The 21,125-nt window shown below is 44.7% G+C and overlaps 1 protein-coding gene across 2 annotated transcripts in view; it reads left to right on the forward strand.

Annotated features, from left to right (window-relative positions):
* GATB (glutamyl-tRNA amidotransferase subunit B) overlaps positions 1-21,125 on the forward strand; it is a 79,817-nt gene that overhangs the window by 54,864 nt on the left and 3,828 nt on the right. For both annotated transcript variants that reach the window (XM_079770891.1, XM_079770892.1), the window contains 2 exons: positions 5,617-5,750; positions 14,642-14,720. In XM_079770891.1, coding sequence (XP_079627017.1) covers positions 5,617-5,750; positions 14,642-14,720 — 213 coding nt within the window. The remainder of the gene's footprint in view (positions 1-5,616; positions 5,751-14,641; positions 14,721-21,125) is intronic.

Here is a 21,125-nt window from a genome sequence, read left to right on the forward strand (position 1 = left end):
TGAATAAAAAGATGTATCTTCCACACAGCCAGCATGGCTCAGTGGTTGAGCATCGACCTATGAACCAGGAGGTCACAGTTCGATTCCCAGTCAGGGCATATGCCCAGGTTGTGGGCTCGATGCTCAGTATGAGCATGCAGGAGGCAGCCGATTAATGGTTCTCTCTCATAATTGATGTTTCTATCTCTCTCTTCCTCTCCCTCTATGAAATCAATAAAATATATATATATTTTTTATAAAAGATGCATTTTCTAACTTCACTCCTGCAAAACCAGCAGTTCATTTCAGAGATAAGGACCTTAGCTCAGAGACACTTGACCCTCAAGGACTGCTCACTGGGTCAAAGTGCAGGGAGGAGTGAAGGTCCTGAGTGCCCAACCTCAGGAACTCAGGTGCTCTGTCCTTAATCCATCCTGAAGCCTGATTTCCTGTTGGTGCAATAATTTCCTTGGGGGGCAATTAACAGAAGGCTGCTGTTAAGTAGCACAGACTCCCTCCATGTGGGCCCATTGGGCAACAGTGACTTTAAGGACATTGAAATGTGATTACAGTCAGAATTGATTGCTTGACAACATGGCTTTGTGTCCCATTCTTGCAGACAAAGACATCTAATTATGCCTGTTTGCTGTCAATTTTTATTTCCTGAATTACATAGATTTTGATTATACAAGGGCAAGTCTTATTTCCAAGTTGGTTTCCCTCAACATCTCTCTTAGAGTTGATGCATCTCAGAGAATATAAACTTATTTTCACATTAGGCTGAGCCAGCTGTAGGTGAGAACACTCTGAATAGAATCCAGGCTCTGAGTTGAACTCAGATATGTATATTCTAGCTTCTCTGGGAACAGAGCAAAAGTGAAATGTTGGGATCAGAGTTTTGCTCAGATTTTAGGGGTCCTCAAGCCCTTCTGGGAACATGATTCAGGGGTGGAAATTGTGGGGACCAAAAAAGGACTATAGAACTCCCTAGCTGTGTATTCCTTAAGACAGACTAGAGGACATACCCTGTTCCTGGGTCAGTTTCAGAACTAGAGATCCCTATATTCTTGAAAGTGGCAGTGATAATTCAGGATTCTGGCTTCCTCCTTACATACTCAAGTGGAAAATGGTATCTCCTAAGCCAGCCTCACACCACTAATTGACTACCTTTTGTTTTTCCCCACTGAAGACTCCTGGATGAGTTTTTTCTTTCTTTCTTTTTTTTTTTCTTTTTTGTTCATTCGCTGAAAGATGTCTGCAGTCACTTCTTATTTCCATGAAAAGCAGAGGGCGGATTCGTTCACAGCATAGATTCAAGTTGCCACCCCACTGTACATTGCAGTCCTTAATCTAGCCATGACTTCTGCTTCCTGCCCTGGAACCACCACTCTGTCCGACCCCTTACTTAATTTCCATTTCCATCCCAACACTAACGTGTTATTTCCTGGGCCATTCTTCACAGAGTTGGTGGGTCTGTGTTCTGTTTTTCTCACGTTGTAAGAATGGCCAGATTCACAGGGAAATGAGGGAACCACAGAGCCCCCATTGATATGTACATGCTGGGTATCACCAGAAATGCTCAGTGGCTGCTCATCCCAACACCCTGCTAAATAAATGGCCTATGCACACCTCCACAAAATGATAACATCCTGCCATGTGAGAGCCTCGACCAGTTGAAGCCACTGTTGCTCAGTCCATAGAAGTGGGGCATCCTGTACAATCAGCCGCTCCCACCACAGGCACAATCTGTCCAGTTAGGTATAAACCCACATATGAGTTACCCATAGTGAAGGAGTTAGAATGCAATTATGTACAATACACTTAATATCAAAACTATAGGAGCGATAAAGGAATTTATTTTGTAATGTGGGGAGGTATTTCAGAATAGGGCATTGTCTTTGTTTGGATGTACTCTCTGTAACTTCTCTCAGGAGAGGGTGTGGAGGGGATGCAGAAGAGAGGCTGGGGAAGCTCTGGCTGCCTTGGGGTGGGGGACATTGTCTTCCTCTGTGATCGGGGAACAGGTGTGCTTCATGCCACAGCAGAGAGTGCCACGTGGTCACAGATTGGCAAAGGCAGAGCATGAACTTCCCATTTTCTAAGCTAATTGCCAAGGGCCTTTGTAACATTCTTAATATGTTAAGAACCTTTAAACATCTGTCAGGTATCAAATAAAATAATCAAATAAAATAAAGTTCATTCTTTTGATGAGCAAGTTGCTTCACATTGTGCCTAGCACTGGCGCTCCGTCTCATTCCCCAGGAAGGCAAGGACATGCCTTTTCCTTCATCAGAAACAGTAGAGCATAGATGTTGAAATCCCAGCTCTACTGCTTTCATGCTGTGCGACCTCTGGCAAGTTAGTGCCTCAGTGTTCCCATTTATAAAAGAGAATTCTGCTACTTGCCTCGTAGGGTCGTTGTTGGAATTAAATGAGTTAATATAAACCGTGCCGACACCTATTATTGCTGTTAAAATGTATTATTATTAATAATTATTATTAATATCACTAGCAGCAGCTATGTGCATCTCCCCACTGGTCTGGCTGCTGATCTCCATGTCTCCCAAATCTTCTAGAAATACTTCTGAGAGCCTTTTAACTGGTCGGAACTGCTAATCTGGGGTCGCTGTGCTGCCAGGTCATCCAGCCACATAACCAGCTGTTCCTCAACTTTTACTTTGTGGGCTTTCTTCTCTGAATCTGCTGCTGGGCAGCTGTCTTTATCTGGTTTCATCCAACTTCTAAATATAGTCCTGTCATCAGGTTCACTGGGTGTGGCAGTTGAGAAATCAGCCTTCATCTTATTCCAACTGGATGGTCTTCTAACATTTTATCATTTCTGAAGGCAGAATGTAAAAGACAGCATTGGGACACATTGCTTCCAAGGCCTGCTGCAAGGGTAAATCGGGGTTCCTTCCTAGAGCTTGCAGTGAGGGCGGGGTAATTGATCCCCTGCCTTGCCTCACACCAGCATTGACCAGCTGATAGGCCCATTAACAGTGGAGGGTTCCCGCTAGTGTCTAAGAGCTGACCTGGCATTGGCTCTGGTGTAATTGAATGCTTTGGAAATTTGATTAAAATGTGAAAAGGATGCTTCCCGGCACAGAGCTGTAAAGACAGTCTGGTATTATCCAAAAGACAGGACCAGTTGTTCCTGCTGCTTTAGCTATCTCTGAAGGGACAGTTGGCTAGGAGTCCTGACGCACTGTGTCATGAAGTTTAGCTCTGCCTGATGGAGGAGCGAGTAGTGCTGAGTTGAAGGCTTGCTTGTTGCCTTTGAAAAGGAGCTTATGAGTCCCCTAATGCAGTGGCCTTTCTGCCTTGCTCTTAATACAGTTCTTATGCAAGGGAATTACTGGCCCACTGTTTTTCTGAGAAAACCAGATGGCCACACTGCCACATTCACCAGGGACTTCTGAGATTTGTGCCAGGCTTAGCATTTGCCTGTCTCACAGAAAAACTAAGAAGACGTTACCTAAAATATTGGTGTGATTTCTTTGTTTGTGTTTTGTTTTTTGTTTGTGTTTTTTTCCTTAAAAACCGGCTTCTGATCTAAAGAACCAGAGCAGGCACCCATATGTCACTTTTTATTGATCCATTGTTCTTCAGGCCTCTGTCTGTAGCTCACCCGGTCATGATCGCAGATTTTCATGTGCATTTCTGATTACGTGCTGAAACCATGGACTCCCCAGCGGAGTACAGTTTCAGCTTGGAGAGGCTTCATCATAGCACCGATACAAAAAGACAAACAGAAATCTGACTTGCCATGTTATCCATCCAATAAAAAACCACCCAAGGGGAGAGGAAGGGATATTCATCACATCCCAGCAACTCAGCCAAGCCTGCAAGTTTAAGGACAATATTTCTAGGTGAATTTAGAAAACCTTTCTTTGGCAAAGCAGAGAGTTCTCCTGACAGCTCTTTTCCCAGCAGCCAGCCCGTCTGGGAGAGAACAAAGAGAGTTCTACCCAACTGATTTGGGCTGGATAGCGCTTTTCTACTTCCCCAGCAATTTGTGTAGCATTGTGGAGGTTTGAATACTTTTCCATAAGTTAAGCAGAACTTCCTCTTCATGCTGCCTGCTTTTGCCTTTATCTGTAGTCAAGCGTTGGCTGTTGAGGTGGCCTCTGCCCTGTTTTAGCATGAGCAGAATAACAGCATTGGCTTGAAAAGAGATTCAAGAGATGATTATGGGATTATTCAGTTGGCTTATCACCAGAGAATTTATCTGTTACAAAGGTCACATAGATTTTTTTTTGTTATGGAATTTCTACCTTAGCAGCTGTCCCTGTGTATATATTACAGCATCTGCAATAACTGAATTTCTAAAGCACTTTTGTTACTATGTCTTACTTCTTCCTAGTATTTAATTTTTTCCAGAAAGTTCTTTTGTTTAATGAAGGTTCTGTGAAAGAGGTGAGGGTGAGAGCCTTACCTGTAGTATGAAGTTGAAAAGATATATTTCAAGGAAAGAGTGGTTTGATTTGAATTTCCGCAGGTTGGGGAAATCTAGTACTTAAAATGTGTCTCCTCTGCATTCGGAAACTTCAGCCTCCCCTGTGCGAGTGGGATATGTTTTTATTTTTCTTACTAAAAACAAGGGGTGGACTTAGCCTGGTTTCTTGGTCCTGCCAAATTGATCTGAGCTGGAAGTTAGCCATGGTGTATAACTTGATATGTGCCTTGGATTATTCTATGCATAGTGGTGGCAATTCTAATATTTTAAGGTAAACATGGTATGCTAAAGAATGAATGTTCACATCTGATTTTGAAAAAATACACATGGTGATGGGAGACATTGATTCCATCCACCAGTACTTACCAAGTAGCTGCCATGGCCCAGCACTCACTTAGCTCTAGTTACAGAGTGAACAGGACAGCATGGCCCCTCACTCATGGAGTTGACGGTCCAGAAGTGGGGGTCGGGGGACAGTAGAGTCTTCTTCAAACAAGACTCCTTGATGAGTCAACCCAGCTAATTGCTTTCACGGAGCAGGATGACAGGCAGGGTCAGCTGGGCCTAGCTTGGTTCAGAAGACGTAGAAGCTGCAGCTCCCCGCAATGGTTATGTGGTCTAAGTGGGCCACATGTACCTGTGTTCTTCCTCATTTTGAAAACCACTTCTGTCACCTCTTGGGGTGATGTAAAGATGGATACAGTTACAGTCCACTTTTGGTTTCTCAGAGGTAGAATATTCTGTTTGTTTCTTCTTGATTTGCTTTTCATACCTTGTTATTCTAGCAATCACTAGGACTTCCAGCAGAGGAAAGGACTGGAAAAATACACGACAGTAAACTCAGGCTGAACATTGTGGGCCCAAGGATCAAGGATACAGAGTACACAAGGCTGACACTGAAAGGGCAAGCAAGTTTGGGGGATGGGGGATTTCACTTTCCTCTGGTCCATAAAGTTAGGGCTGTGAAATATGTTCATTCCTTCAAGAAAATGCTATATAAATGCATGGTGACAGTAGCAGAATACTTGCTATTTACTGAAAGTGATCAGGATTTTCGGTGACATCTCCATATTTAGGAAATTGCCTCAGAGGATGCAGAAGGTGGCAGTTTGATTTGTCTTCAGAATGCTGATCTTTCACTTTTTGGGAGGTTTTATACTTTTTCTTTTTCTTCTTTACAGAATGAAGTTGGCCTACTGGAGTTCTTCCAAAATGTGATGAAAGAAACTAGGGCAGAGCCCAAAAAAGTGACTAGTTGGGTCCTCAACACTTTCCTGGGTTTTTTAAAGCAACAGAACCTTGCTGTCAGTGAGAGGTGAGTGGGATCTAGGGATTTCTTCTTGTTTTGAGATGAACTCTTGTCCAGGAGCAGTTGAAATAGAGCAGGACCAATGTTTTACTCTTCCTGTTCCCCTCAGTATCTCCTGACAAGACACAAACATCCCCCTGGGAATTCCAAATTCTAAAGCTTTTCTTATGAAAACTCTGACTGTCCACAATGTCCTCTGTACTGTGGATGAATAGGACAAGGAGTTTGCAAGTTTGAGGGGCTACAGAACTGTAAGAAGGCAGACAGTGGGAGATCAAGATGGTAGCAGAGTAGGTGGATGTTACACTCACCTCCTCCCAGGACCAAACTGAATTACAACTAAAATATAGAATAGCCAGAATAACCAACTGAAGACTAGCTGAAGAGAAGTCTTATAGCCAAGGATTTACAGAAGAAGCCACATTGAGACTGGTAGGAAGAGCAGAGGTGTGAAAAGAGCTGGCCCTGCTCCCACAGGCAGTGGCTGAGATTCTGGAGGGATATCTCAGCTTCAAAAATTCCCACTGAGAAGCATGGGGTCTCAACCCCAGTCCAGGCTCCAAAGCCAGGAAGAGGCACCCACATAATATCTGGCTGTGAAAATCAGCAGGGATTTTGTCTTCTGGGGAGAAATAGCAGTCTTCTAGAGACACAAGTGCTCTCTTAAAGGGCCAATGCACAAAATCTCATTTGCAGCCACTCACCTTGGGCTCCAGAAGAGGGAGGGCAGAGCGGACTAAAGTTATGTGAGGAGAGACTGGTGTTTGTGGCTCTGGGGAGAGAGCTGAAGAAATAGCCTCTAGGATTTTTTTGCTGAGTTATTCTCCCACACCATCTTTCTTGGGTGGAACACTCCCCTCCTTACAGCATCAACTTAGGGGAATGAATAGCCTCACCCTCAGCCTGTTGCCCCACCCTGTGGAGCTTGCACTCTGCTGAGGAGTCACCTGCCTGGGCCTGGGTGTAGAGATCTGGGCAGTCTCAGGGGGTGTCGGTAACTTAATGATGTGGCTTTGAGAGGGTGCCATTCCTCCCTCTTTTCCATGAAACTGACTAGCACCTCCCCCTCAAAGGAGATCCCCCAGCCCCACTCTCCAGGCTCCCAGCAGCCTTATCTGCCTGACTCCTGATGGCTCCGCCCTGCCAAGATCTAGGCAGAATCTGGGACAGACCGAGTTGTGTGGCTCTCTTCCCCCAAGCCTGATCGGCATCTTCCCCTCATGAGAGATACACTAGCCCCATCCTTCCAACTCCCAGCAGCCGCACCCTGCCTCTGGACAGACAGAGCCGTGTAGTTCTAGGACAGGGACTCTTCCCTCGACCAATGGGGAGCCCTCCCTTCACATGGCCAAATCATGGAACTGATAAACTCTGCTGGCCTTACCCTGGTGATTCCGAGACCCCACCCCACTACAAAGATGTGCGAGCACCCAGGAGGTGGCACACTTAACTTGGTATATCTAGGGACCTTTCCTGAGTGGCCTCAAACCCATTACTGGCACCGAGTTTGAACCTCAGTCTGGTGAATACCACTTACCCCTACTTGATGACTCGCTGAGAACCTATCTCATGCAACTTGAGTACCACCAGAGGCTATTTCAGTAACTGAGCCTGATAGGCAGCCAGCAGGTGGAGGCAGATTGAGGTGGGTCTTAGGGTACAATGGGACTTCTGCTGACGGGCCCTTGGGCCTGGTGCTGGTAAAAGCTGGCCTTTGCGCAGCTTGATCCTTCCCACACATACCCAGGCCCAGCAGAGGCAGCCACAAATTGTGGATCACTTTCTAGTTCAGTCTGGTTGCCCATGGTCAGTCACAGCAGCATCTGACATTGGCCTGGACCAAAGTCCCTCCCAAGAGGCCCCAGAACAATATACCCAGTGGCTAGCTTAAGACAGCATCAGAGCAGGATCCAATAAGCTTCACAAGTGGCATATCCAAGGGAGATCTCGGCAGGCACCAGACACTGCTAAGGTGAATTCTGTTTCCTGTGGTCAGCACCTGCACAACAGCTCATACACTATGGTACAGGTCAGTCCTCACAGTCAGCCAGCCTGAGGGTTGGCCCAACGCATGGGCCATTAGCAATCAAAGACTCAATTACAACAGCATGGGCCGTTAGCAATGGAGGGCCCACATAAAACATATTACAACAGGAGGGCCCACATAAAACATACAAGGGACATTCCTGGAGCACCCAGTTGAAGTGATCAAAGAGATTGTGCCACAGGGTCCCACAGGACACCTACTACTTACGTCCATCCTACCAAGAGTGGGAGTCATAGCAGATCTACCTAACATATAGAAACAACCACAAAGAGTCAGCCAAAATGTGGAGAAAAGAAACATGCCCCAAATGAAAGAATAGGATAAATCTCCAGCAAAATGAGCTAAATGAAATGGAGGCAAACAATTTTTCAGTATAGAATTTAAAAAAAAAAGATTATAAGGATGCTCAAGGAACTTAGTGAGAAATACAACATGAAAAAGGACATAGAAACCTTTATAAAAAGCAAGTCAGAAATGAAGAATACAATATCTGAAATGAAGAATACAATAGAAGGAATAAACAGGTTGAATGAAGCAGAGGTCTGAATCAGCTATTTGGAAGACACAGTAAAGGAAAACATCCTATCAAGTCAGCAAAAGGATAAAATAACTTTAAAAAATGAGGAGAGCTTAAGGGACCTTTGGGACAGCATGGAGTGTAACTACATCTGCATTATAGGGGTACCAGAAGGAGAAGAGAGAGAGAGAAAGCAAGGGGTCAAGAATTTATTTAAAGAAATAATAACTGAAAACTTCCCTAACCTGGTGAAGAACAAACATTTGCCTCATGGGGATAACCAACAGGCAGTCAGACATATGGATCTGCTGCTGACAGATATATGGGAGGTATAAATCTGAGCAGTGAATTCACTATTCAACACATGTTAACTTAGACTCTGTTAAGCCTGGGAAGACTAGTCAGCACGACAGACGCAGTCCCTGCTTTCAGAGCTGATGGGCCAGAAGCTGGTGATTACAAAGCAGTGAGTTAGATGATCTGAGAAGGGAAACTAACAGCTAAACCAAGACCTGAGCAAGGATGAGTAGGGTTAGTCAGGCAAAGTCCAGGGGTAAAAGTGTTCAGGCACAGGGAGCAACATGTGGAAAAGTCTTGAATAAGTCTGAGCATGGCACTTTTAGAAATGCAAATACCTAGGTGTAAGTGGAACATGGACTGAGCAGCATAGAGAAGGTACATGAAGTTGTGGGGGCAGATGAGAACTGTCAGGGAGGTGGCCGATGAGAAGTCTGAGATTCTCTGGACTTGAACTGAGAAGCATGGGCAGCAAAGAAGGGGAAAATCCAGGGGAGAGCTAGTGTCACAGATGCCCCAAAAAAGGAAAGTTTCAAGAAGGAAAGAATGAGCAAGGTTTAAATGTGGGGAGTCGGGGAGAGTTCATTAGGGACACAGAGGCAGACGGCAGGACCCTGGCAAGGTCCCAGTCCCAGTGGAGCCCAATCTTGGTGGGTGTGTCATTGTCTCTGTATCCATTGCTGTGGAGAAGTGCAGTGGAAAGATGGGCATATATTGGTATACAATTCCAAAAGGTGTTTGCTCAAAGACGTGAACTCTCTGCAATGCCAACTTGAGGTCCAGCCTCTTGCTCACATGTATATATGCATGTATTAATGTGGGGTCAGTGCACTTCCCTCCTGAGCTACTTGTCAGCAGTGACCCTGAAGGAGCTCCCCTCCCTGCCCCTGTTTTCTCACTGTAAAAGGAAAAGACCATCCCTGCCCCCAAGGGTTTTGAGAAGAAAGTGCACAGTTCCTGGCACAGAGTGGACCCTCCAAATTAGCTCTCTTCTCTTTGCCATCTAGGTGTATTAGGTGCCAAAGCAATGGCCACCCTCAGTCTCCTCCCCACGTATCCCTCTGTTGCCTTTTTGTCTTAAAGCAGGGGTGAGGAACCTTTTCTTCTGCCAAGGGCCATTGGGCTATTTATAACACCATTCTCTTAATATAATCTACTTAATATAAATTTATGCTGCTATGAAAAAAGCTCCTAGATTTATTGAACTTTGAGTCCCGCCTGCTGCTGCCTGGACAGGGCCAGACCAGATGATATCACAGGGCCTTATACGGCCCGTGGGCTGGACGTTCCCCACCCCTGCCTTAAAGGATGGACAGGATTTGGTGAGGAAGAGGGGCTGCATGACACCAGTGGGGAGCCAAGGTGTGGGAATAGAAACAAACTGGCATGTTTTTGGACCAGGGAGGAGCATAGCTGGTAGGAGCAGAGGGTGGGCAATGTCAGAAAAGTACAGTTAACTGTATCATTGGAGCAGAACCAGAATATGTAGGGTGTGGGAACTCACAGGAAAAGTCCACATGGATCTCTGCAGTGTGTGGAGAGAGAAACAGGACCCATCTGGGCCCTCAGGAAGCTTTCCGTCTCCTGGGGAATATTTTAGTTCAAAGCCGAATGGGGTGCTTCCTGTTTTAGACCTCTGCACAGTGCAGTGGGAGCAGAGAGGAGGGAGATGGTGTCAGCCAGGGGACACCAGAAAGGCTGCAAGAAGATGTGGTGTGAGCTTTTGGAGAAAATGCAAATTTTAGCTGTGCATTTATGGTCTCTATATTGTTGGCTATGCTCCCTGAATTTTAGTCCTGATGGAGACCTTAGATATCCTCTGGTCTGGGTCCTTCATTTAGCACATGGGGAAATGGAGGCCCTAATCCGTAAGGTTACATTGCAACCTGCTAAAACTGGAAGCCACATCCCCTGACTTTCAGGTCAGTTTCTTTTGATGTTGGTCTGTGAAATTACGGGTTTGCTTAATGTGTTGGTAGCTTCAAAAGGAACTGAGGTTGATAAATGAGCCTGTTTAGTGAAGTTGGAGCTCCTGGTATTTATCCAAACAATTCATAAGCGCTAGAGTTTTAAGAACTGAAAGGGTACCCAATTAGAAATAAAAGTATACAGTTGACCCTTGAACAACCCAGGTTTGAACTGTGCTGGTCCAGTTATACACAGATTTCTTTCAATAAATACTGTAAATGTATTTTCTTTTCCTTATGATTTTCTTAATAACATCCTATTTAGCTTACTTTATTATAAGAATATGTATAACGTACAAAATATGTGCTGACCGACTGTTCATGTTATTGATAGGGCTTCCACTCAACAATAGGCTATTAAGTTTTGGGGAAGTTGGGTTATTAGTTAAGTGGATTTTAGATGCACTTGCAACTGGCGCCCTAAACCAGGCATTGTTCAAGGGTCCACTATATTTGGTTGTTCTAAAATCAGGTAAAGAGGAAGCTAAACAACAGTTCTGTTTTATTTTGTATGAAAACAAACATTGAGGAGCCCAGACCCAGCTGGAACAGCTCTCTTCCTATACCTTTCAAAGACCTGCTAGCTGGTCTGGTTTGCCAGTCTGCCCTTGGGACAAACACTAATGAACAGCCTTAGCCACTAGGGTGAATGTTCCCAACACTTAGAACAGCAGTATTGCTGAGCTCACAATAGTCTCATATGACACCTGCAAGGAACACTCTAGAGATAAGGTGGCAGGGACAGATTTTGTAAATTAGCATCCATCTTTGAAGACCTCAGTGTTCTTAGAGGATATCTAAGGCCCCTGGTATTTAAAGGATCCAACCAGAAAAGCTCTTTTTAAACATGGCTTTTTAATTATTTCGAGTATATTACTTTTAAAGTTTGTTGTTGTTGTTGTTGTTGTTGTTAATATCGCACTCTAAATTACTGTTAATAACAGGTTGGATTTCGTTAAGAAAGTGGAAATGACATATTCCCTGAGCAAGCATTTCTTGGTAAAGCCCAGTTGTCCAGCCCAGTAGAGTACCTGAACTCCCAGGCCAGATATGGCAGTACTTCCTTACGCTCTAAGGAACCAGGGAATGTTTCAGGCCGAGAAGGGACTGATAGTGACAGGAAGATTAGTCCAGCCGTGTGATATGTGGATGGCATTAATAATGGGGGTTGTGGGGGTTGGGAGCCCAGTTTATAGCCTGTGAGCTAGGACTGGTTATTAATTTAAAATATATTTTTTATTGATTTCAGAGAGGAAGGGATAGGGAGAGAGATAGAAACATCAATAATGAGAATCATTGATTGGCTGCCTGCTGCATGCCCCCTACCTGGAGGTCTGAGGCCACAACCTGGGTATATGCCCTGACCAGGAAATGAACCGTGACTTCCTGGTTCATAGGTCAACGCTCAACCACTGAACCTCACTGGCTGGGCAAAAGGCATTTTCATGATAGGGAATATCTCAGCATTAAAGCCACAAGAGAAAGGGAGTAAGTGTCTGAGTGAGTCTGAATCTTAGGAATGGAGGGTGATGGGATTAAGAGTATGGGCCGAGGGGGTTTGTTTGATGAAATAGGAGGAGGGCACCCTTGAAAATGATGAATCTTGCATCAGCTGATGTCCTTATGAAGTGGGAGGAGAGGGTCTTTGCCGAGAGGGTCGTGGGAAGGAGGCTGTGGGAACAGTCCGGTTGCTATGAAGTTAGAGAGATAAAAGGACTATTGAGCAGCAAGAGCCCCTGGATGTCCAAGTCCCATGTCTTCCTCCAGGAGCTTTTGCATCTGCAGAAGGTGGACTTTGGACCTAAAATGAGCTTTGGGATTGAGATGGTCAGCACATTTCTCAAGTACAGTTTGGCCAGATCATGGTTGAGAGGTGTCAGGTATCTGTTCCCACAATCCAAGCTGGTGATGGAGTTGTGATCCTAAAAGAGCTCCAAAGTTCTGGATGAAGTTGAGAGAGGTGACATACCCCATCTCCTCGCTCTGTAGATACCCTGGCCTTGGGGGATTGGAAGCAAGCACGGAAAGCTTAAGCCTTCAGTGTCAGCTAATTCTTGCCTGAGATGCATTTACTGTCCAGAAACTGGTATTTTCTGACAGCAGCAAGTTAGTAGTTGTGCTTCTGTTGCCATTATGTTCCATATTGATGGTTTATTTATTTATCTGCTGAGTGGGGTCCTTAAGGGTGAGACAGGAACTGATCTTTGTCATCCTCTTACTCGAGGTTAGCCCTGGTATATCTGGAATTGGTATACGCAGTATAACAGATACCCCCGTTGTGGGGAAGAATTCTATGACACATATTATTGACCTACTATGTGTCAAGCATTGCGGTGTAAAAAGGCGATTGAGAAATCCAAAGTGCTGTTAGGTCAGTGGAGGTGTTTTATAGTATAAATTTATCACCTACCTAATGAATTAAGGTCATTAGATGAAAGGCAAAGTATTTTTAGTTATGTTCTGTTTCTGTCCTTTGTCCCTGCATCCCTTATATCCTGGACTCATAGGGGAGTAGGGACCCTTTTTTTTTTTTTTTTTTTTTTTGCATGCTCTAGAATAGCAGTCCCCAACCGGTTGTCTGCAGACCACTGGTGGTCTGTGAGGTCCGGAAGGTTGGCGACCACTGCTCTAGAAATCCAGTTCCACCTCAGTGCTATTGTGGTTCTACACAGTCTGATTGGCTGTTGTATTTTCTAGGATTGCAGAGCATCCCAGAAACCTGATTCTGTATGACCAGTCAGTAAGGGTGGGAGGTTGGCAAAAGCTTATTTCCCAGTCCTCTGCCCCTCTTCCTGTTGAGATTTAATCAGGGGGCTTCACAGATGTTCCAGATGCCAACTAATAACATCAGACACTCTCCAAACCTAATTTCCACTTGGGGTCACCTTTATCCATATGTACTTTGGGATAAACAAACACTTTAAGGCTGATGTCTGCCTCCATGTGTTAGCTGTCTTCAGTGAACAATCCTAATGAGGTTTCACTGTACTTGCATCAGACTGCACAGTAAGGCACATCAGGTTAACTTGCATTCACTTGGTCTGAAATTCATGGAAATTGGCAGAGGCAACGGCAGTTTCCTTTTTATTATCTAAGAGCTTGCAAAGAAATTAATAGCAAATGATGACTCAAACAGAAGGTATTTTCAAGTGATGTTAAGCATTTCAGAAGCTTTCATTTACCCGACAGGCTACCTTGCTGTTTATAAGCTGTCCCACCTATTTAAAACTAGCCCCTAATGACCTCAGATAGACGGGTTTAATTATCCTAGTTATTGTATGTGTTTGGAAGTAGCAAAACCATATATTTTAAAAGAAATCTGTAATTCAGTTTTGTCTTTTCCGTAATCTTGGCACTCACCCCCTCACCCCAACTCCTACCCCTGAGTGTGAATTAATGACACTTTATGCGTTTGTTTGCTCCTTGGCCTTTTGTATCACAGCATCTTGGTAAATAAGTCATGTTCTAGAAGTATAGATAATGAGTTCTAAGCCTTGTGTGTCCAGAAAGCTCTTGTGACTTCAGGAGAGAACAGTTTAAGAAGATGCCCGTGAGGATAGCTAAAGAAGTGGTGGGTAGTCATTGCATTCCCTTAAAGAAAAGCTCTCATAATCAAAAATAATTTATATTTCCACAGAAACTCTCAAAATGTGGCTTTGTTAGCTGTTTTGTTTGAAGTAATTTTTAGGCTGATCTTCTGTTGAAAATACTTAATTACTGGGGTGGTTTTGTGTGTGTTTTTTTTCTTTCCTCATCATGGTTCATGAATTTTGCAGCCACCTCCTTTCTTTGACAAATTAAACTGAGCAATTGTCTGTTGCTACAACTTCTGCCAAACAGCTGTTATTGTTGGGTGGTAAAACAAAGAAAAACAACGCTAGTCACAAAAATTTGTTATATCTTAAAATACAAAGTAAATAAAATAAAGCCCAAATGGCTTGTTTTCCTTCCTGCGTAAGAGGTTAATTATGTAAACCTATAAAATCAAGTCTTGCAGTTATGAGGAACTGTAAATGGATATGCTAACATGAAATATGCATTTCTTTTCTCTCCTTTTGGGGGCTGCTAGTCCTGTCACACCTTCTGCACTGGCCGAGCTTCTCAACCTACTGGACCAGAGAGCAATTTCTTCAGCCGCAGCTAAAAAGGTATGTCCCCACTTCCTAAAGCTTCTCCCTGCTCTGCTGTCCAAGCAGAAGTTTTCTGCCGTCACTCAGTGAATTTCCTAGTTGAAGTAGTAAATGCTTGTAAGTGCTATTTGCATGCTGAAAGGTAGAAATATTTTATTTAGCAAATAAAGTAAAGCCAGTCTGAGCTAGGCAGGTGATTTGCTTCTCATCTTTGCTAACCAGGGGGAATACTTATTGTTTGACTTGCTTGGAATGTTTCCTAAACATTGGCTGATATAAAAGGCTGGGGCCCTGAAGTTCCTGCGGGCTTCTGACTGTGGAACTTGCCCTGGGCTGTGGGAGGCTCCGGCAGCCTCTGGTGCTCCCTCTCACAGCCTCCACAGCCTCCCAGCCCAAGACCAGGGACTCATTTTTCTTTGTCTCGTGGTTGCCCTTGAAAGCCAGTCATTCAGCAAGGAGGGTGAGGTCGGACAGACTGCCTAACGCTCAGAGAAAATTTTACACACGTGCCCAGAGTGTGTGAAAACAGAACAATAGCAGCAGCATCATAGGTGGCCTGGTGCCTCATCTCCACCTACATCTAACAATCTCAGGTGAGTGAAAGATTCCTGGAATTCTGAAAACTCAAACAAATAAGTACCCAGAATGGTCAAGAACACCAAGACAGCCACCTGATCTCCACTTCAGATATCTGAAGCTGTCAGTGAGGCAGCCAGAAACTAATGTTATTTTAATGGTGCCTTTTGCATTTAATAGTTATACACATCAACTGTAGTGGCAGATTACAGAGTGAGGCTTTGGAAAGTGTCTGCTTTTGGAAGCATACATCTGCCCATTCGGGGTGAACCTGGAGACAGGAACTGATCAAGGCTGTTTCCCCACCAAGTGAGGCTGACGCTGCAGGGCCCTGGCCACCTTCAGGAAAGGATTGTGGTTGCTGGGATGTCAGAGGAATACAAATGTTTATGGGAATGCTCAGCTAGAGCAGAAAGATTAGATGGCTGGAGGGCAGAAAATATATGTATGTGCATTAAAGAGCAGATGAATTGTAGCATTTGAAATGACGGGCGAAATCTTCCCCTTTCCACTCATCTTGCCCCACACACAAAAGAAAAGGAAACAAAACAAACAAACCCAGTGCAGTGAATATGATAGGCTCAGTGGGATGACGAGGAACACGCTGGAAGGTGCTAACAGCTGGGTTCAGATATAGAGACACTTTTGGATTCTAAATAAACTTGGAGCATGTAAAAAAGGAGGTGGGGTGAATCCTGGCTTCTGGGAGGCAAAGTGAAATGAAAGTCTGATTAGAAAGGTGTGAATTGTGTGCTGCATAAGGAAATCTCCCTTATTTATCACTAGGGGCCCAGTGCATGAATTTGTGCACCTTGAAAGGAATTGTGGGCTGCGAGGTTGCGGTAGGCACAAGGGCAGGTCTCTGCCCATTCTCTGTGACCCCGCCTGGCCCCTCCCCCCAGGGCCCCTGGTCCCCTGTCTCCCGGCAGCCCCACTCCCGCTGCCTCGCTCCCATGCACTGAAGGTGCTGGCCCCGCACACACCCGCTGACAGCACGGAGCGGTTGAGGCTGGTGCCAGCAGCAGGTGCTAGCGGGGCCGGCGCCATCAGCAGGTGTGAATGGTGGCTACTGCCCCGATCACCCCTCAGGAGCAGGGGCAGGTGGAGAAGCCCTCAGGGGGATCAGGCCAGCAGCCGTTGCTCACACCTGCTGATGGCGCTGAGTGATTGGGATTGGTGCTGGGCACCAGCAGCAGGTGTAAGCGGCAGCTCCATTGCCAGCTGCGGGTGCGAGCGGGGCTGGTGCTGGCAGCAGGTGTGAGCACCAGGCGGGGCTGCGGTGTGTAGGAGCAAAGAATTTTCAGTAACTACCAGAGGCTCGCCCCGATGACAGTGACTGGTGCCCCACCTTGGTCTGGCTCCCCTGCTCATCTGCTCCATCATCCCACCACGGCCAACATCCACCATGTTCAGCACACACCCCTAGTGGTCAGCACACATCATAGTGACCACTTGTTTGGTTGTTTTGGTTGTTTCAGTTGGTCCACTGTTCGGTCTATTTGCATAATAGCCTTTTATTATATAGGATTGCCTTGGTGGTTTTGCTTTATTTTACTTGTTTTCTGAATTTCTGGTGAAATGAATGATATTTGTTTTTTATGAAGAATCCATCCTTCTGGTATATATGCATGGGAATGGTATTCATCCAGTATTAATGGTAGTTATTTCAAGGTGCTAGAATTTGAAAATCTCTATATTTTCCTGTATTACCTAAACTTTTTTTTTCTATAGCTTTATAATATAGTTTAAAATTGGGGAATGTGATGTATCTGGTTTTGTTCTTTTTTTCTTAGGATTGCTTTGGCTATTAGAGTCTTTTGTGGTACCATACAAATTTCAGGATTTTTTGTTCTATTTCTGTGAAAAATGCCATTGGGATTTTGATAAGGATTGCATTGACTCTGTAGATTCCTTTAGGTAACATGGACATTTTAACAATGTTAATTTTTCTAGTCCGTGAACACGGAATATCTTTGCATTTCCTTGTGTTTTCTTCCATTTCTTTCATTATTGTATTGCAGTTTTCAGTATATAGATCTTCCGCATCCTTGGTTAAGCTTATCCTAGGTATCTTATTCTTTTTGTAGTGGTGGAAAATTGGATGTTTTCCTCATTTCTCTTTCTGATAGTTCGTTGTTAGTAGAGAGAAATGCAACAGAGTTTTGCATATTGATTTTGTAGCCTGCAACTTTACTGAGTTTATTACTTCTAATAGTTTTTTTATGGTCTTTAGGGTTATCCACATATAAAATCATATCATCCACAAATAATGAGTTTCACTTCCTTCCCAATTTGGATCCCTTTTGTTTTTTCTTGCCTAATTGCTATGGCGAGGACTTCCAGTACTATGTGAATAGAAGTGGCAAGAGTGGGCATCCTTGTCTTGCTCCTGATCCTAGAGGGAAAGTGTTGAGTTGTTAGCTGTTGTTTGTCATGTGGCCTATATTGTGTTGTGTTGTGGTACTTTCCTTCTAAACCCATTTTGAGAGTTTTGTCATAAATGCATGTTGTATCTTGTCGAGTGCTTTTCATATATCTATTGAGATTATCAAGATTGTTATCCTTCATTTTGTCATTTCCTTGTGTCTAAACAAAAATCAACAAAAACCTTTGTAGACAGTGTTACATGTCATGCATACAAATATTTTTATGTCTTTTACCTCCTTTTAGTATTTTAGTTCTTTCCATGTTTTTCTTTGCCCTGCTTCTCTTAAGGGTTTGTGCTGATGTTTGTTCCTTTTAGAAGGAAGATCTTTCACAATACTTGCCTCTGACCAGAGGGAATGCCCCTCACTGTACCTGTTGCAGGCCCTCCCCTGAATAGGTCTTTCCTCCACTTTCTGACCCTGGAAGCTCCCAGGATAGGTGAAGGGCCTGCCTGCTTTCCTTCTAGATACCTTAAAACAAGCTTTAGCTAGAGAAACACTTGGGTAGTAGGTAAGAGGATGTGTAAATTCAGTCCCCAGGGAACTGAAGGCTGAGTTTCTGTCCCCATTTTAGAGCTGGCTCAGTGGTCGGGTGCGATTGGGGTTCCCAGTTTGTATTACCCCATATTTTGGTGGACCTTTATTAGTACAGAGGACCAGCATGGCACTGGGAATTCTTTATTCTGTATGTGTGCCTTGAGTGGGCAGCAGCTGAGCCTAAAGCTGCATGCCTGGCCAAAAACATTGCACTTTGATAGCACTTCCCAGGGTGGTAATTAAACACAGACAAAAGCTGAGGATTTATGCTTCACCATGACGCTGGCAACAACAGAGGCCATTACACTTGCTGCAAGAGGGCCAGGGGAGGAAGCCCATGGCCCCTTCAGTGGTTCCCACCCTACTAGGTTCCAGCCAGGAGTGCAGTCTGTCTTAAATAGGAATGAGCAGAGGTTTGGACCAGTGGAGTCTACAGTGTCAGTCCAAGGGGCTGGAGCTGGGCTACAATGCCACTTGACTAATGAGGGAAGTTAGTAAGCTGATGTGTTCTAACTCCATGAATAGTGACACTCCAGCCACCAGGCTCCCCTTTGTTCCTGGAGGCCCCTGAAATGTGTTTCTCTCATGTCTCTCCTTTTTACCCCACCTCACCCTTCTTTCTCAGGGAGCAGCCAGTCTCTGTATTTAAAAGCATCAGTCCTCATGTTGTCCTGCTTTTCCTCTGAATGGTGTGCTTTGGTAATGATACTGAGCTGCTCCACATTGCCTGTATTCTGGTGATTTTGGCTCAAGCAAATCCCACCAGTGTTTGAGCCTGTCGGTCCCAGTTGTGTGAGGTGCCAGACCTAGGCTGACAACCTGGTCGACCTGCTCAGATCTGCATGGCCCCTGAGACTGGCAGGTGTGCCCGCTGCAAAGCCATGAGCTTCCCACCTCCTTTCCTAGAAGGGTTGCGGCATAGATTCTTTATAAGAGAGTCCTCACAGGTTATTTTTGCTTTGAGCCAGAGATCTGGGGTCTCTTGAGATCTTCACTCTTTTTTTCCTGAAGGTTGGACAATTTCAACTGGGAACTTCTTTTAGGAGACTATTGTGATGGACAAAATAAACACTGGTCAAAGTCTAAATACCTACCAGTAGGGGATAATTATGATAAATATATTTGATGGATAATAGCTTTTCACTAATATAAGGAAGCACTTCTGCAATAAATAAAACAAAAATGGGTCACAAATTGTATATACATTATGGTCACAATTATGTTACAAAACAGAAAGACAAAGATGGGAAGGGAAAACTCCAAAATACTAACCTTGGTTATCCTGAGGGAATGGGAATACAGGTGATTTATTTTTATCTTTTCTATTTTCCCTTATTTTCTACAGTGATTGTGCATTAACTTTTATAATTAGAAACAATGGTTTTCATTGAATTTATTGGGGTGACATCTATAATAAAATGGTAATATGCTAATTAGACCAGACAGCTGAACGACCTTCCAGATGTCATTCTGGATGAAGCTGCGGCAGCAGGGGCTGAGGCAGAGGCAGAGGCAGTTAGGGGCGATCAGGCCAGCACGGAGGCAAGTGGTTAGGAACCAGCGGTCCCAGATTGCGAGAGGGATGTCTGACTGCCGGTTTGGACATCCCCTGAGGGGTCTTGGATTGCAAGAGGGTGCAGGCTGGGCTGAGGGACATACCCCCCCCCCCCCCCCCCCCCGTGCACGAATTTTTGTGCACCAGGCCTCTAGTATATATATAAAAGGCTAATATGCAAAGTGTCCCCTCAGGAGTTTGACTGGGAGACCAATCACTCGCTATGATGTGCACTGACCACCAGGGGGTGGCACAGAACAAAAGGAGGCCCTGGCTGGCAGCTGGAAGGCCCTGATCAGCCCTGATCGCCAGCCATGTCTAGGATCACACCCGTGCACAAATTTCGTGCACCAGGCCTCTAGTTGGTTAATAAAATTATACAGATTTCAGGTGTACAGTTCTATAATACACCATCTGTATATTGTATGTTCATCACCCCAAGTCAAGTCTCCTTCCATCACCATTTATTCCCTCTTCCCTCTGGTAATCACTATACTGTTGTCTGTGTATATGAGTTGGCAAATGTCTTTTATTATTCAGTAGCTTGTCCTCTCGTTCTGTTGATGGCTTCCTCTACACAAAATCTTTTTAGTTTATGTAGTCCCAGTTTATGTAGTCCCATTTATTTCTCTTTCCTTTTGTTTCCCTTGCCTGAGAAGACATACCTAAAAAAAAAAAAATATTGCTATGAGTAATGTCAAAGGATTTACTGCCTGTGGTTTTCTACAGGAGCTCCATGGTCTCAGGACTTACACCCAAGTCCCAGTCCATTCTGAGTTCATTCCTGTATACAGAGTAAGAATGTGGTCCAGCCTCACTTTCCTGCAAGTATCTGTCCAGCTTTCTCAACACAGCATCCACCTAAGAGACTGTCTTTACCCCTCTGTACACCCCTGCCTCCTGTTAGAGGTCAGTTGACGATATAGATAATGGGCTTACCTCTGGGCTCTCCACTCTGCCCCATCAATCCACACATCTGTCCCCATACCAGTACCACACTGCCTTGACTACCATACCTAAAGTCAGGTAATGTGATACCTCCAACTTTGTTCTTTCTCAAGATTGCTTTGGCTATTTGGAGGCTATTGTGTGGACGTTGACCCATGGAGTAGAAGTTGCTTTAGCAGGGTTCTGGTACCAGCCAGGCCTGCCTTTCAAGTGTGTCATTTGTGGAGCCGGTTGGGTGGTGCTCTCATGTGGTCTGAAGTCAACCACTGGGTGTGTTGGTTCTGGAACCTCTTGGGAGGGGCTCTGGTGCAGGCCAAGGTCAGCCAATGCTTCTGCCACGCTTGGGGCTACAAAGTGATCTGTGGTTGGCCACTTGTGCTG

This window comes from Cnephaeus nilssonii, assembly GCF_951640355.1.
Source record: "Cnephaeus nilssonii genome assembly, chromosome: 5".
Classification (NCBI taxonomy): Eukaryota; Metazoa; Chordata; class Mammalia; order Chiroptera; family Vespertilionidae; genus Cnephaeus; species Cnephaeus nilssonii.